A 15,488-nucleotide genomic window follows, 5' to 3' on the forward strand; every position below is an offset into this window, starting at 1 on the left:
TGTATATATTAGTAATCATATTTGTTTTACGCTCCTAGCGACGAACAGTAGGTTACGCGAAACATAGGCCAGTGTGAATCACATATGAGCACAACAGCTAGAATCAGCGAAAAGATATACCATAGTCATCGAATCATCTGCTCCCAAATATTTGGGAACGCCATTAAGTGTCTGGGCAACCAAAGCCACGTGCTCTGGAGCGGTGTCAACCGCTGTCCTTTCAAGCGTGACGAGACGCTTTCTCCACTCCACCGCGCAACCGCTAAACCATATTGGTATCACTGATTTATTTTATTCCAGAAGATAAAAGTTTTTTCGACTTAATATTTGCAAAAATTTGTGAATGAATAAAAAGGGTTGAAGCATGAAAACCTAATCGCGGCAAAACTACACGAGGATCATGAAGTGACAAGGCACATTATCAACTAATTGCAATCAACGGAGTCAAATCACTTGAAGAAAAGTTGGATCACACAAGAAGTTAATAAATGATTAAAAGTTAGATTATTGAATGCTAAGTTAGTAGAACTAGTAATAGAAAACAACTTGCAAAAAGCAAAAGTAGTTGACAGATTCAGATTTAAATGATTACACAATATACATTATAGCCTACATTCAGTAAATTAAAATTTAATAAAGCATAAACAGGCAGAACAATGTAAGTGGTGGTCAATTTCATGAACTTGAGTGATCAAACATGCAGCAAATGGAACGAGATACAGTACATAAGATACCTTGAATACACATGAAAGTAATTTTAATTGAGCAATCATAAAATATAAAAGTCAACATTAAAAATCCGCATTTGAACGATTAGGCGTGAACTTGTAAACAAATTGGTATGTAGGTTAAGTATAACATGTGATACAATTACACAACACATTGTATTTTTACTTCTACAATAAAATACAGAATAAGCAAAGCAGAGTATTATAGACAGGAGAATTGTCAATCAGCAAATTGCAGTATACACATACCCGTGGAACACGGTCAACTTGCAACGCATCAGCAGTGGACCGCGGCAGGAATTAAACGAACGAACATACGAACTATAACTTATAGAATGATAATGTTATGATTTTACTTATTGTCGCTCTACAACTGCTAAGGTCTTTTTGCGACAGGTATTATTTTTATTTTGCAATAGATTTAGGATGTAATCACATTACTACTTTAAAAAATATGGCAACCCTAAAAAACCTGGCAACACTGAAGCCAGAGTCAGCCAGTTATAAATCGAGGAGTCGGAGTCGTATATTTTTCACCCGACTCCACAACATTGTCGGCCACTGAGCTGCTATAACTTACAGATGATAGAAGCCTAAGCAACCTGACATACGATAAGCACAGAGACGTAGATTAGGAACGTGATACGGAACGTTGATTAATTGAAACGCGCAACTGCAAATGTAATCAGTTCCGCCAGCTGTACCAGAGACGCAGGAGGTTTTAAAGCAGTTGAGAAGCTAAACGTATTGAAAAGACGTAACAGAGTGCAGCAGAAGACTATAACAATACCTTCAAGATAGTTAGTGAAACCGAAAACAAATGAATACAAAATTGTTAACCTTGTAGATGAGCCACTGCACTTCACAATTAAAATAAAAAGATTTTATGCGATTTATACCCAAACGTAATTAAAACTCTTGACACAGAAAAAGTTGCAACTAAATTTAAATTAAATTACAAAATATGAAGACAATTGCTGCGCGGAAACAATCGGCCACCCCCACTAGTGGGGAACAAACCGACGATGGATTATGATGATGATGATGAAACGTAAGCTTACAAGTGTATCATCCTCTCAGTTAATACTGGCAGTCGATATCATTGAGAAAGAAGCAATTTTCCTGTTGTTTTCGTCAATTTATGATTTTAAAAGAGACACTGATGTTGTTCCAAAAGCCAGTTTCAGGAAATGCAATGTCTCAAAAGAGGGTTACTGACGTCATTCGTGCCTTTCAAATTGATTGATGACATGGCAAGCATATGGTAGATATTGTTCTTCTATTATTCAGTGATTTACTGAGTACAGTGGCAACGGCAATATGAAGATGTGCAATTGTGCATGGTACAGTGACACAGCAAATGACTGTTGCAAAGATAGTAACAACGTTCTACCGATCAAATATAAAATTATTCATACAATACTACGCGCAACAATACTATTACAGGCACGTTGCACTTAAAAAACGTTGAAGCGAATTCATTGAAATCATTTACAGTTGTTGCTTTTCCACGCATACTTCAATTTAAAATAAACAAGTTGTGAGACGAGAGGCGGATGTAATTACTGTACATCAATGTATTGAAACAGCAACAACATGTCAAAGAGTGCATACGCAATGTGTAATGGTGCAACGCCGCCGTCCATGACTGCATTATAATGATGTAATTTTCTCATGATACTTGCGGCTTAAAATAAGCCTTATGCAGAGAAGCAACTTTTCCAATGTACTTTTTATGATCAGCAAAAAGATTTAAAGAATCTTTGAATGTAACCCACTTAGGTCCAACTTGTTCTCCTACGGACTGTTCTTCTCCCGACTGTAAAGAAACACATTATTCAAAGTTGCATCGAAAGCGTCGTACAATAGACGTGTTTACAATTTAGTTTCAGTCAGATATAGTGGGGTTCCATGCCTGTGCATTTTTTCAATTTCATTTCAACTTGATGCAAAAGTTTTGTTTTTAATACCAACTTGAAGGTAAGGGCCTATAAAACAATTTTGGTTCGAGTGTCAAGCTGTCAGATAAAAAAAAACAAAATGGCCGACAAAATCCAAGATGGCGGCCAATTTCCAGATTTTTTCACATTATGCCTCGTAACTTTTATACTATTGAACCTAGAATGGTGATTGTTTTCTCGAAACCTAGGTTTGTATGTATGAGTAATTCAGTTAAAATAAAATAAACACGATTAGAGCAATATGTTTTCTTATATTGAGTTAAGTTCCAAATAAATGTGTAACAATCTTGTTAGTTCTGCGTCAGAAGTAGGTTACGAATGACTGCGAAATAGCGAAGCAAAGCAGAGTTGACCAAGACAGTTAGTCGAAGGCAAGTAAGAATGCCAAATTTCTACATCAATAGGCTACAGTTTCAGCTCGTATAGTTTAGGGCAGTTAGGGCAAAACTGTCCGCACCTAAAAGATGTTTGTGTTATAACAAAAGGCTTGCAAAATTGCTCGAAAAAACTCCTCGAAACAATACATTCAATAAGAAAATGGCTAACAAATTAACGAAGGCCCATATATTGAAATAATTGTACATATTATACAGTCTACATGTCAATTGTCAATATTGAAAATTGTTGTGTAGTCCAGCTATTTCTTGCATGTGCACTTGCACTGGCGTGTGCATTTTAACTTAGTTTTTACGCATTTGCACCGAGAGCAGGTAATTGTGCAAGAGCACTTCACATCTAGATGGAACACATCCTTGGCGAGGGGCAGCGTGGTCCAAATGGGAAGCAGCTTGCCGTCCTCTTCCTTCCACCCATGGTCAATTGGGTTCATGACAAGCATCATGGACATGTAGGCTGTTGCCCAGATGCTTGCTTGGAAGACACATCTTTTAAGATGTTGATCCAAAGCATCACTAGTTGGGGGAATTCTCTCCATGTCCCTAGTTGTCTGTGAGAACAACTTCATTCGGACGAGGTCAACATCATTGTCCTCATTTGATTCATTTGAGTACAGTCTACAGACAAAGTTCTTTGTCACTTCCTTCAACTTTGGGGATGTTTGGAATGGAGTGTCGGCAATAGTTGCAAATTGCTCCATGAGGGATGGAACTTCGTGCGTCAACGTGCAGCAGGATCGCTTACCCTTGAACTTGAAGGAAGAAGTACTGTCTGATCCAGTGAATGCATGAAAAAGGGCCATGGCTTTGCATATTGTCGTGCCTAGGTTTATGGCAATAGTATTCAGGGAGATCATTTGGGTTCTCTTTCCGCTTTGAATGAGATCCAAATTTCTGCTGCCGGGTTCAGAGCCTTCATGCGATGAAAGTTACTCAGAAGGATTACGACAACATCTGTGTCTCAAGTATACACCATCCCAATTGACGAAGATTGGAGTGCGTGGAAGACATGTACTAAAACACGCGTGTCAGCTTCCGCATGGTTGCATTGATTTATTGGTGGACCGTTCCCAACATGGTGGACTTGATCACCTGCAGTGATGTAGACATTCTTGTCATTTGGGAACTCTTCTTCTGTTATCTTCGACAGGAATGTGAACAGTTCCTTCTTGTTATCAACATTCGCTAGAAACTTCTGCCAATTTCCTTGGATTTTGGCAGTACCAGATACGCGGTGTCGGATGCCTGTTCCTCGATTTTCTCTTGTGCCTCCTTTAATAGTCAGTGCACGATACTGGTCCTAGACAATGTCTACTCTTGTCGATCGGTTCAAGTCATGGCGAACTCTTGAGCAAAATACCTTTTCGAAGTATGAATCAAAGGTCTTGCCTTGGACAGATGTACCAGAAAGTGAGTGTATCAGTACTCCACCGTCAATAATAATGAAGTCGTAAACATCTGGCGCAAGTAACTCCTCGTCGACAGAAATTGCGCTACTTGCACTGGCTTCCGTGAGATATACCAGCAAATCTGACTTGGTACAAGAGTTGAGGGACCCTTCAGAAGACAACGCAGGTGGGTATAGGGAAGAATCGTGCTGAAAAAACTTCTCCAAGTTTCCACCACGGCTGTCTAATACAAGAAAAGCTTGCCCGAAAAGCTCTGCGTGACGTTTGAAGTGCTGCATTTTCAGCTTAATTGCTGACTTTTTTTTGTGTTTTCTTCTCATGGAAGAACACTAACTTGCTGCGCTTGATTGGCGCTGTAAAAGGTGTGTCATTGGAGTCAAGCACACTCTGTCTGATTGTCTGAAGTTATTGTACTGCTCTTGTCCCAAAGACTCGACTGTGTGGACAGATAAAGCAGTAACCGCCGACTCACACATCTTGTCATCTAATGTCACCATGTCTCCACTGAACTCCTCAAAAGGATTTCCACTGCTCAGCAACACCTCCATCAGGTCTTTAACATGGTGTAAAAATGGGTGCTGAGATGCACATCCTTCTTCATGATGAGGGAGTTCTTCTTCATCATCGTCGTGAGCATTTACACCACTGAACTCCTCAACGACACGGCTGATTTCTGGACCAGTCAATATCCAGCGTTCTAACATGACATGATTATCAGTGAGACCAATAATGCCACCAACTCCTTTCACCCTTTTGTTGGCTTGCTCGTGTGCTTGATCGATAGGTAAGTGATGAGAAACGGTGATTGCTTTGAGTTATTGCCCAGTGTCCCATATTAAATTCTTCCTGGATGCTAAGTAGAAGACCTTCCAGATCTCGGATAAAGATTGGAATCCACCTTGCGTAATTGTGGTGGTCTAGAGCAAAGAACAAAAGCGCAAGCTTCTGCAAGGTATTAACCATGAGTTCTAACTTCCTCTCCCGATGTGCCCGGAGGAACATGAATATGATCTGTTGGTACTTGTGTATGAGTAGCCAGAATTTGAACGTTGGACTCTGTTGGGAAGCTACAATGACCCAATCCTCAAGAGCCATCTCGGTTCCACTGTCTTCGCATGCTCGTTTTAGAAGGCTGTTAAGTACCACAACAGTAACTTGATGGGCATATCTTGTTCTCATTACATTGGATGCTTTCAGAAAAGCCGTGGCTGCTGCTTCTGTATTCACTAGCCCAGATTTTTTCAGGGTTTCAGGCCATCCAGACCCACGCAGAAGATCTCCCATGGTGCCCCACAAAGCCATCTCAATGTGGAGCCCACCTAGCATGACCACAATTTTGTCTTCCCCAGAAATGTCAGGGAAGGTCCAATGCATTTTTTGGCGATGTCATAGAGTGGTTGATCCACTACCAATACAGGGACGTAGTGTGGGTTGAGGTGCTCTGTTGTCTTTTTCACCAGTTCCATTCCATGTTGAATCATTTCTGGAGTAGCGGCTTTTTCGTGGAAAAGTGGCAAGAGGGCTTTAATGCATTTTTCCGGTTGTCCAACAGAATCTGATCGAGCAGCGTGGTAGGAAGACCACATCGCTGGAGTGTGCATTTCTGCATCGCAATTCATCAATAGGATGTCATTTACTGCAGCCATCCATGCCTGTTCGTGATGTTTCTCCTCATCGAATGAACTCGTTGTCACTAGTTGCAAATCTTTTCCCGGAGGTTGGTTGACAAGATTTCGGCCCACTGGTGGTACAAACTTATACGAACGAGGCAGGATGGGTTCACTGTTGCGGGTTCCTGTTTTCTGTGAATTGATTTGTAGATATTCTTGGTTCAACCCAGGCGTCTGTGACGAAGGAAATTGAAATATTGAAATACCAGTTCCATGAAATGATCAGCTTGCAGTGCGTGATGAGGGATTGTGATCCAAGTTATCCAGAGCTGCCACCGTGAAAATGCCCTGACGTAACTTTTTAGGACAAACTATATCAGCGTTGTTTCTTGCATATCTGCAATCGCCTGTGCAAATCTAGACTCAATGCTGAGGACTTTCTTATATGACACGCTCAGAGCATAGCTGTGTAGCAATTGTACCAGATTCCTGCTTCTTGTTTGGGAATGCAATTTCAGGTCCAGAAACACTGCAAGTGGAGGCTCACAATTCAAGTTTGCAAAAAGAAAAGTCATATTTAACATGGCCAACTGACTCACAGAGAGAATCTTCCTGAAAGTCTCTTGTACTGGTAATGATTTGAGTCCTTCAAGGAGTTGACGAAAAAAATACTTCATACGTTGAGGTGAGTTGCCTAAAAAACTCTGTTTATGGCACAAATTATCAGCAGGGGTTATCAATCAGTGGGGACATTCTCTTTAAATGCTAGAAACAAAGGAAATAATTTGTTTTCCTTGCTATGACTCGAAGTTACTTAGACATCGACTTCCGATTTCGAAACTAAAAAACAATGATGTAATAAGGGTGCGAACAGTGAACGTAACATTGACATAGACACCAAAATCACAACTCTGTGCTCCAATCATGTTTATTTTATTTTTATCGAATTACTCATACATATAATCCTAAGTTTAGAGACCACAATCACCATTCTAGGTTCAATAGAACAAAAGTTACGAGGCATAATGTGAAAAAATCTGGAAATTGGCCGCCATCTTGGATTTTGGCGGCCATTTTGTTTTTTTTCATTTGACAGCTTGACACTCGGACCAAAATTGTTTTATAGGTCCTTACTTTCAAATTGGTACTGAAAACGAAACTTTTGCATCAAGTTGAAATGACTGAGTGCCTGGGAACCCCGCTAATAAGCTACATAGATAGAAACACGGTTCTCAAACAGGATAACTTTACTCCCGGATATATTTTAAGCAGGGGAGAAACTAACTGAAGACAGTCAAGCCAATTTATTTTATTTCAATAGCGTTACATATAAACAAACGAGCAAAGTAAATGAAAAGTAAAAACAATGTATTGTAAGTTACAGCTGTTGGTTAGATTATGGCGCGCAATGAGGAATCAGGATGGTAGCGAAAGACAATAAGCGGTCATGTAGTCAGCCACCACCCCATTACAATAAATCTAACTACACATTTATACACACAGGTGTGCAAAGGCAAGCACACTACTTCAATGAATACATAAGACTACATAATAAATACTCTAAATTTAATCTAAAAAAAAGTTAGTTAACCAAACAGATAGTCGTCGGCAAGGGGTAAACAAGAGTTAAAGGATGAAAACTTCTGAAATACAAGATTCTGTTTCTTATGGACTGTAACAAGGTAACACTACAAAATCACTGATTTTGCTCTTTCGCGCAAAATCCTAATATTTGTAAAGGTTTGTCTAGTTATCTTTGCATAATGCGATGTGTCTCAATTCCTTTCCAGACATGACAGATTTGCATATTAAAAAGCGGATACGTCGGTGAATAACTAACTTTGCAACGCAGTCAAAAGAAACACAACCTTCTCAACAAAATAGATCAATAGCCGCCTCAACTCGCAAACACCTGTCCTTTTTACGCTATTTCAACGGCCATGGAGTTGTAGAGATTCAAGAATATGTCAAAAGTGTCAAGAACATGTCAGCATGAGTGATCGAAACAGAAAGTTTAAACAGAGTTGAATGGTTCAGGTGCTGAATGACCACCTTTTGGTGTGGCATCAGACTGGCTGCTTGTGGCAAATCTACACTGTATCACTTACACTGAAGTTGCAGTGCTGGAACACCGTTCCATCCTCGTCATGAAAGTTGTATGCAACTGTCTCGATCCATGCGCAATCGGTGTTTCTGTGGTCATCACAATAGCCTCGAAAGATCTGGAAATATACACTGAACAATGAACATTTAACATATAAGCCTAATGATTAAACTTTTCTCGTACACAAATGCTTCTGCAAAGCACCGAATTACTTAAATAAGGTTATAGGCAAATTGTTCGTAAGCAATTGTTCGTAAACTGTTTTTCGTAAAATGAAATCCGTAAAACAATTCTTCGTAAAGCATTTTCTTAATTTTAACTGCATGCATGAAAAAATGCTTTAGGAAGAATTGTTTTACGAAGAATTAATTTTACGAACTATGGTTTTACGAACAATTGTTTTACGAACAATTGCTTAAGAACAATTTGTCGGACACCCTTAAATAAAAGCGCAATCAAGGGTTGCTGTTAATAACAATCACTGCAAGTGAATCTGTTAAATTCTTTGTTGAAAAATGACATTTTATCAAGCGGTTTGCCAAACATGCTGAATCTTCAATCTACAGTAGCCTACTGTACACCATAAAAAGTAGTACAATAAATGCATCAATTCACGTTCAAGGCTGCGATCCAGATTTATCACAACCAGATGGCTATAGTAACTTCATTGACGTGAGCTTTTCATTTCATTACATTTTGACGTTTGCACAAGATTTGGAAAAAACTTGCTGAATATTAATAGATATATAAAAAATTGCATTATAAAATTTTCGCTCACGGCTCAAAGGATTTTACTTCAGGCTTCAACAATTTTAAAAGTTTCGAGAAACTACAAGTACAACGGAAATTTCCCTTGTCAAGACCGTTAGGTTTATAGTTTTGAAGTTTTAACGTTCGTTATCACAAAAACAATGGTCGCACAGTACTACCTGGTAACCTTTCAACTATTTAATAATATGCAAGCACATACCTCCACACCACTGGTGTCAAAAAACTCTTCTATTTGTTCAGTTGAGTCTTCATTCTCGGTAGAAAAGGCATCAGCAATTTTATCAAAACACTTATAGTTAAAAACTGTATTGACGTCTTCTCCTGGGTTCAACATACCCTGCCATAAAAATAAACAGTGCAAAATAATTTTACTCTGTGCTTAATAAAACGAATAGCCCAAAGATAGACAATAATCGAACCCAGCAAGCAAAACCCGTCGATTCAACGTTTGCAGAATCAATGCCAAAAAGACGGATTTTGCTAGCTGATAAGGTTATTTCTTCGGTGCTGTAATGATGAAAATGCAATACATGTAAACTTGGACAAAAAGCTAAACAACTAAACCAGCAATCGACAATATTCTGAAGATTATTTCAAGAACGATAACGCTGAATATGACATTCATGCAAACTTTAGAAAAGAAAAAAAAACTAATCCACGTCATACATACTCCAGGAATGGCCCATTCTTTGGTATCTTCTCTTTGAATAGCAATAAACTCAAGTACAGGTTTGCCATCTCTTTCCTCTATCTCTCCAGTTTGATTTCTCTTCCAGCGAGTGACTATTGGATCAGCGGCGTGGTTCGGTCCATAACGACCTAACAAGCCACGTCCAGTCAGACCAGTTCTGCCCCCGGGGTTTCTGCAAAACAGCAAATTTATTTGTAGGAAAAAGGTTGGTCACAGCGGTAAACCATAATCTCTTCGTGGGAAAATTGTAACATAAGATTCCCGAATCCGTTCGTCTGCATGTAATGACCGAAAAAGAAACACTCCTTTGAAACGTCTATTCAAAATTGTATTTCTGTAAAATTAGCCACCTGGCTGTCGAAAATGGGATGCAACGCCGTACACCACTAAAACTTGTCACTACAGAACAGATTACTTGGATAAAAGACGGAAATTTTCGTCCAGCTGACAAGCACTAAGCAAACCAGTTAAACATGCGACCAACCTCTTCAAGCAACAATTTTAAAATGAATGACCAGAATAGATATCAATATCTCAAACTCACGTACGCAGTACTGTGACGTAATAGTGAAAGACATTGTCACGCAATTCAAACAAGTGTTCAAAGGTGATGATGCAATATTTCATGTTTAAACAGGTTTGACACAAGTCTTACGAACGATGGTGCAATTTAGGCTCATTTTTAGGAAAAATTCCATGACGTAAGATTCAGTAGACCTGAACGGTTTTATATGACGTTTGATTTGTATAGAGATTGGCCGTAACAAAGGTGTGTGCAAGTACTGAAGTTGTAGTTGAGTACCCTAACACTGTGTGCGTGCAATGCATGTATAATTGTATACTGTATAAGTGTATATGCACGAGTGTATGCACAACAGTACAATTAGGACGCCTAAAGAGCAACGAAAAGCAGCAAGTGGCGATATCTGTAAGTCAAGAAGCTACCCTCGTGAAAGGAATAAAAAATATTTTTTGGAAAGTGTGGAAAAGCTGAGAAATTCATAAAATCTATTAGAAGTTACAATGTGAACTCTTACAGACGAATTTTCTTTGATAAGTATCTATAACTTTATTTTTACACAATCTTTTAAAAAAAGTAAAAAAAGATTTCAGAATTTCGTATAATGTGTTTGTTCTTGTAAAAATTTGCCCCAAAGGATTTTATGAGGAAAACTAATTTGTTGCTGCAATTTTCTGAATCGGATTTTATAACAGTAGCCTATGTCACCTTTACACCGTTGTGGTTCAAGAACTCCACTTCAAGTACGATCCCAATTAAACACAACCACATAGATTAGAGGTAACCGGCAACGGAAACCACAGGTAGAATCTTCAGTAATTTACTTAGCTAAGTTCATCACCTGTGGTTCATCCACTGCGAAACATCGGAAAGATTCATATGGGACTTCCCCTATTTTAACACAAGTCTTCCTAGATTAACCAACGATAACCACAATGGTATTTTATAAATTAGTAGATATTTGTATTTTTAATACACTTTTGCGACTTAAGAAACAGTTTTCTCGTAATATCAAGATAAAACGTTTCAATTTAAAAAAATGTTTAAAACAGTTGAATACGTTTATATACCGAGGAAGTCCATTAACGACGTCATATCTGCCAGTATAACTTTTCCTGTCGACACGTTTGTTTGGATCAAACTTATTAAAAGGCAGGGATATCAAAACCGCCTCGTCACGTTCGTCAATGGCGTCCCAAAACAAAGACGTGCTGTGAAACACTTTATCTGACGTATGATGAGGTGGGTTGTATTCTGGAAATGGAATCTACAAAAAAAAAATTGCAAAAACGGTGATTTATCAGAATATTTGAACGACGGTTTTTCCACAGAGAGTATAATAAACTTTGTTTCGGTGTTCAAAATCAGTGCAGCCAGCAATTTACCACGGTGTGAAAATTATTAGAAAAAACTGCACACGAGTCACTTTGTGTGATAAATTAAAAAAATTAAAGTGCCACACTAACATTCCATGAAACCATTTGATCCTTGAAAGTATATCTGGCAACACTGCTTTCAGGGTAGGGTGTCGTCCTGGCTTTGAGGTGGACTGAAAAGCAACGGTAAGTAATGTAAAGACAAAAAAACGCTTACCGCATATTCTCGTAACGAACACACAACTTGTAGTATTTTGATGTTTAGTACTACAAAATAAAAATCTCACAACAGAGATACTTGGCCCTTCATGGCCTCCAACCCCTGAAGAGAGGAAGGAACTTCGTAGTGATGATGACTATTTTCATCGTAAAGCTCACCGGGTTTAACAAGATTTTTTGGAAGCAAGTCGTGGTCTCGGAGTGCAGATATAATCCAACCCAAGGGCTCATCCATAGTGTTGGGCTTAGGTTTAAGTGCTTTAATATCTTTTTTTAGCTGCTTCATATTTAGTCGAACTGCGTCCACAGTGGCTGATAAAGCATCAATTCTGTTAAAAAATAAACTATCTTTAGCAAGCTCGAGTGTGTCAATTAGCTTGCATAATCAAAAACAATCACATAAAGGAAACAACTACTTTTGAAATAACTGAAGAGAAATAAGCTATTTAGGAACCTGTCTGAAACATTTTGCATTTTCAAGTTAATGGTTTCTCTTTCATTTGAGCGAAATTGGGTCAGGTAAGCGTCAGCATTTAAGCTCTCCCATGCCACCAAGTGCTTCAATCTGTCGCCAGTAAACTTGTGGTCTAAAAATACACAAATTGAAACGACAGATTATTTTCGAACTTTTGTGTGTACAAGTAGGTAAAGATAGTTCCATAGTCAGTTACTGAGCTTTGGGAAATGAGAAGATAAGGTTCTTATCACACTAGGCCTTCGGCAATAACGAGAGTAGGGTGGTCACTTCCTTTCTCTCTGCCGCCTTTCCTTCAGCAATAATGTCAACTAAATTTATTACACCCTGGGTAGAGGTGAGTGGTGTTTATAACATTCCAACAAACCACAGGCCTCGGCAAATACTTCAAATATTGCGATATAAGTTCTACCCATTCGCATCAATGATTTTAGCTATTCGTAATAAAAACAAAGTGCCATTTGTGATGGCACAACCTTGCTTCATTCATGTTTTATACTTCTGCAATACTCAACAAAATTGCAAAGAATAGAATATGTTCAATACATGTCGTGTTAAAGCAAAAACAAGGATATTTTTAAACCGCCGGACAAAGTTTTACTAGACCCAAACAAAATTGCCTGATGAAAACTTATTGCTTTCTTGTATACGTAAACGTATGGAGAGTGTAGTTCCAATACAGCGTGTCAGTTGCGAAGCAAACGGCTTCGAACGTTGCTGCTGGAATCATGTTTGTTTGGAAAACATAAGCCAGTAAAAGTAAACCTTAGAATCTTTTTCCAAACTTACATTTTTTCAATTATATTGAGTTTGTTATGAAAGTCTTCTTTCCACCGATTTTAAAATCGACTGCAACATGCAACAAAGGCTAAAAAAGACGCTTTAAATAGCTGTCAAAACCACAACGTTATGAATCACATATTACCAAACGCAGTATTTTTCTTCTCTTTTTCTGTATTGCGAATCCGCTGTATGAGCTTGGGCACGTAAAAAAACACGCTCAATGGAACCACGAAGCAAGATCTGTTGTAGTATTCTTGGACCAGAGCATGTCTTTGGTATTTCCAGATTGTGTCAGTCTTGCTTACCAAGCCATCAAAAGTGTAGCTGCAAATAATGAAACCATTAGTGCTGACAAGTGATAAATTTCAGAGCCACGTAAAAAAAACGTTATAATCTGAACCATGTACTTCTAGATTACCTGTACTGGTCACAGGTGACGTATTCATCACGTGACCATACCACAGTGGACCCAAAGGAATTGCGCTTTTTCAATGTTTCAAAAACTAGACAGAAGACAGAGAATTCAGTTCATTTAAGTTTTCTTATGAAAAAAAAAATTATAGTTCATTTTTAAACTTTGAAGGAAATTGTGTGCTTTTGTAGAAAGGTAGGCTACCTTTTTTTAACGTTTTGTGTGCGTGACTGTGATGTTAGCACAGCAGTAGCCATGGGAAAGCTTTGTGAGAATGGAACCTATGGTAGGCTACTGCTCGGTACAAAAGTAGCCTATGTACAACTTTACAAAGCATAAAACATTATCAAGAAATTTCACGTTTTTGATTGTTGACAGTGAATACAAGAAGGCTTGCATTGAATGACATTGATAACAGCACAGCAGTAAGGCATGCAAGTTTGCAAGAAGTCAAGTTTTGGAAATAGCCTACATAATAGTAGTAAGCAGTTAGCTATGGTATTTTGTATTTTCCGCAAACCTGAAGCATACAGAATTGAAATCAGTTAGAAAGTGATGTTTCCAATTCAGTTCTCTTATCACAGCAGTTATATGTTAGACTAATTTAGTCATTCAATTCACAAATAAAGACACCTGATGAATTGTTGCAGGTTGTGTAGCGTGATACAAATTTCAAATTATGGGGCATTGTTCTGCTTATGGCTGTAAAAGTGGCTATGGTGAGCATAAAACACCAAAAGGTGTGTCAAAGCATAGTTTTCCTTTTCAAAATCATGAACTGTTAGAAAAATGGATCTGTAAACTTTCTCAAAAAGATTTTGTTCCAAGCAAAAGTTCTAAGGTGTGTTCTTTGCATTTTACTGATTATTGCTTTGTGAGTTTATCGGAAGATTCTAATACAAGTCGAATTAAGAAGAAAGAAACTTCAGATCTCAAAAGAAGGTGAGCCTCAGATTGTACAGAAAAAATGTAATGGTCTTTTGTACAAAAGATGTCCGCATTGAACGTGGACGGCTTAAAGTACACAAGACCCAAAGCTTAGTTTAGTTCAGTTTATTGATTATGTTATATTTGTGTATGTAATACATCATGTTAAACCCGCTGAAGTTACTTTGTTTTGTTTCTCTATGGTTCAACAAAGCAAACTCTCTACCAAAGCTTTATTGGTTTTGTTGACGAGAGAGAGGAAAAAAAACAAAACAAAATTATTCAAAACACAAATAAATTCGAACAAATAAATATTATAAATTCTAGTTAATTATCCTTTAAGATTTATGTTGCTGTGCTATCTCATATCTTATTTTCTTCACATAGGCCTAGTAGGCTGTTAAACGTAGTGTTAATCATGTTGGACCTACCAATTATATGCAGCCCTAGGCTTATTGATTATGAAATTGAGACCTCCCATTGAATGTTTTGACTCATAGAGTACCGGTATGTGTTGTTTAGCCTATCATGAAACTCTAATCTTAAAAGAGATGCATAGCTTTTGTATTGTCACTTTTACAGAAAACAAGGAGTGATGCATTCTGATTGCCAACATTACTTCCCCACTGCCCAACTTACATGTCCAGTGAGCCACCACCCAAACAATCCAAAACTACTTCTGCCAGTGTCAGACACAAACAAGATACTGAAAATGTAGAGAAAATGAGCAAATTATTTTTAGAAAAAGACCAGGTGAGGTCAATATTGAAGACATATATGAGTGAATACAGACAGAACAAGCCATGTCATCTGAAATTACTGCGTTGTTGAAAAATGACATTTTATTTCTTTGTATTGTTGACATGACTGCTGAAATTCCATCTTTAAGCATGGGGTTGCGGATTTTTGTTGATTTGTCATACGAGTTCTTTTTGAGTAGTAAAAAAAGAAAGAACAATGTTAATATTGCAAATGGCACAATAAGTCGTTTCAGTGAAGTCACAAACCTGCTTGCTGACCTAAAATGTCAATTACCGTCTTGTCACACAACTAGCTTTGATGACGTTCTTCATGATTTTACAACTTCTTTTGAAGCATTTTTTCCTG

General features: G+C 38.0%; 1 protein-coding gene across 1 annotated transcript in view; it reads right to left on the reverse strand.

Moving 5' to 3' along the window:
* Positions 1–278: 278 nt before the first annotated feature.
* LOC145766948 (transient receptor potential cation channel subfamily M member-like 2) overlaps positions 279–15,488 on the reverse strand; it is a 54,298-nt gene continuing 39,088 nt past the window's right edge. Inside the window, exons 23-31 of the mRNA XM_082578669.1 lie at positions 13,185–13,366; positions 12,239–12,371; positions 11,944–12,113; positions 11,656–11,738; positions 11,260–11,456; positions 9,649–9,841; positions 9,178–9,315; positions 8,212–8,325; positions 279–2,547 (exon numbers count right to left, since the gene is read on the reverse strand). Coding sequence (XP_082434795.1) covers positions 2,401–2,547; positions 8,212–8,325; positions 9,178–9,315; positions 9,649–9,841; positions 11,260–11,456; positions 11,656–11,738; positions 11,944–12,113; positions 12,239–12,371; positions 13,185–13,366 — 1,357 coding nt within the window. The 3' untranslated portion in view covers positions 279–2,400. The remainder of the gene's footprint in view (positions 2,548–8,211; positions 8,326–9,177; positions 9,316–9,648; positions 9,842–11,259; positions 11,457–11,655; positions 11,739–11,943; positions 12,114–12,238; positions 12,372–13,184; positions 13,367–15,488) is intronic.

The sequence above is a fragment of the Aplidium turbinatum genome, chromosome 1 (assembly GCF_918807975.1).
Source record: "Aplidium turbinatum chromosome 1, kaAplTurb1.1, whole genome shotgun sequence".
Classification (NCBI taxonomy): domain Eukaryota; kingdom Metazoa; phylum Chordata; class Ascidiacea; order Aplousobranchia; family Polyclinidae; genus Aplidium; species Aplidium turbinatum.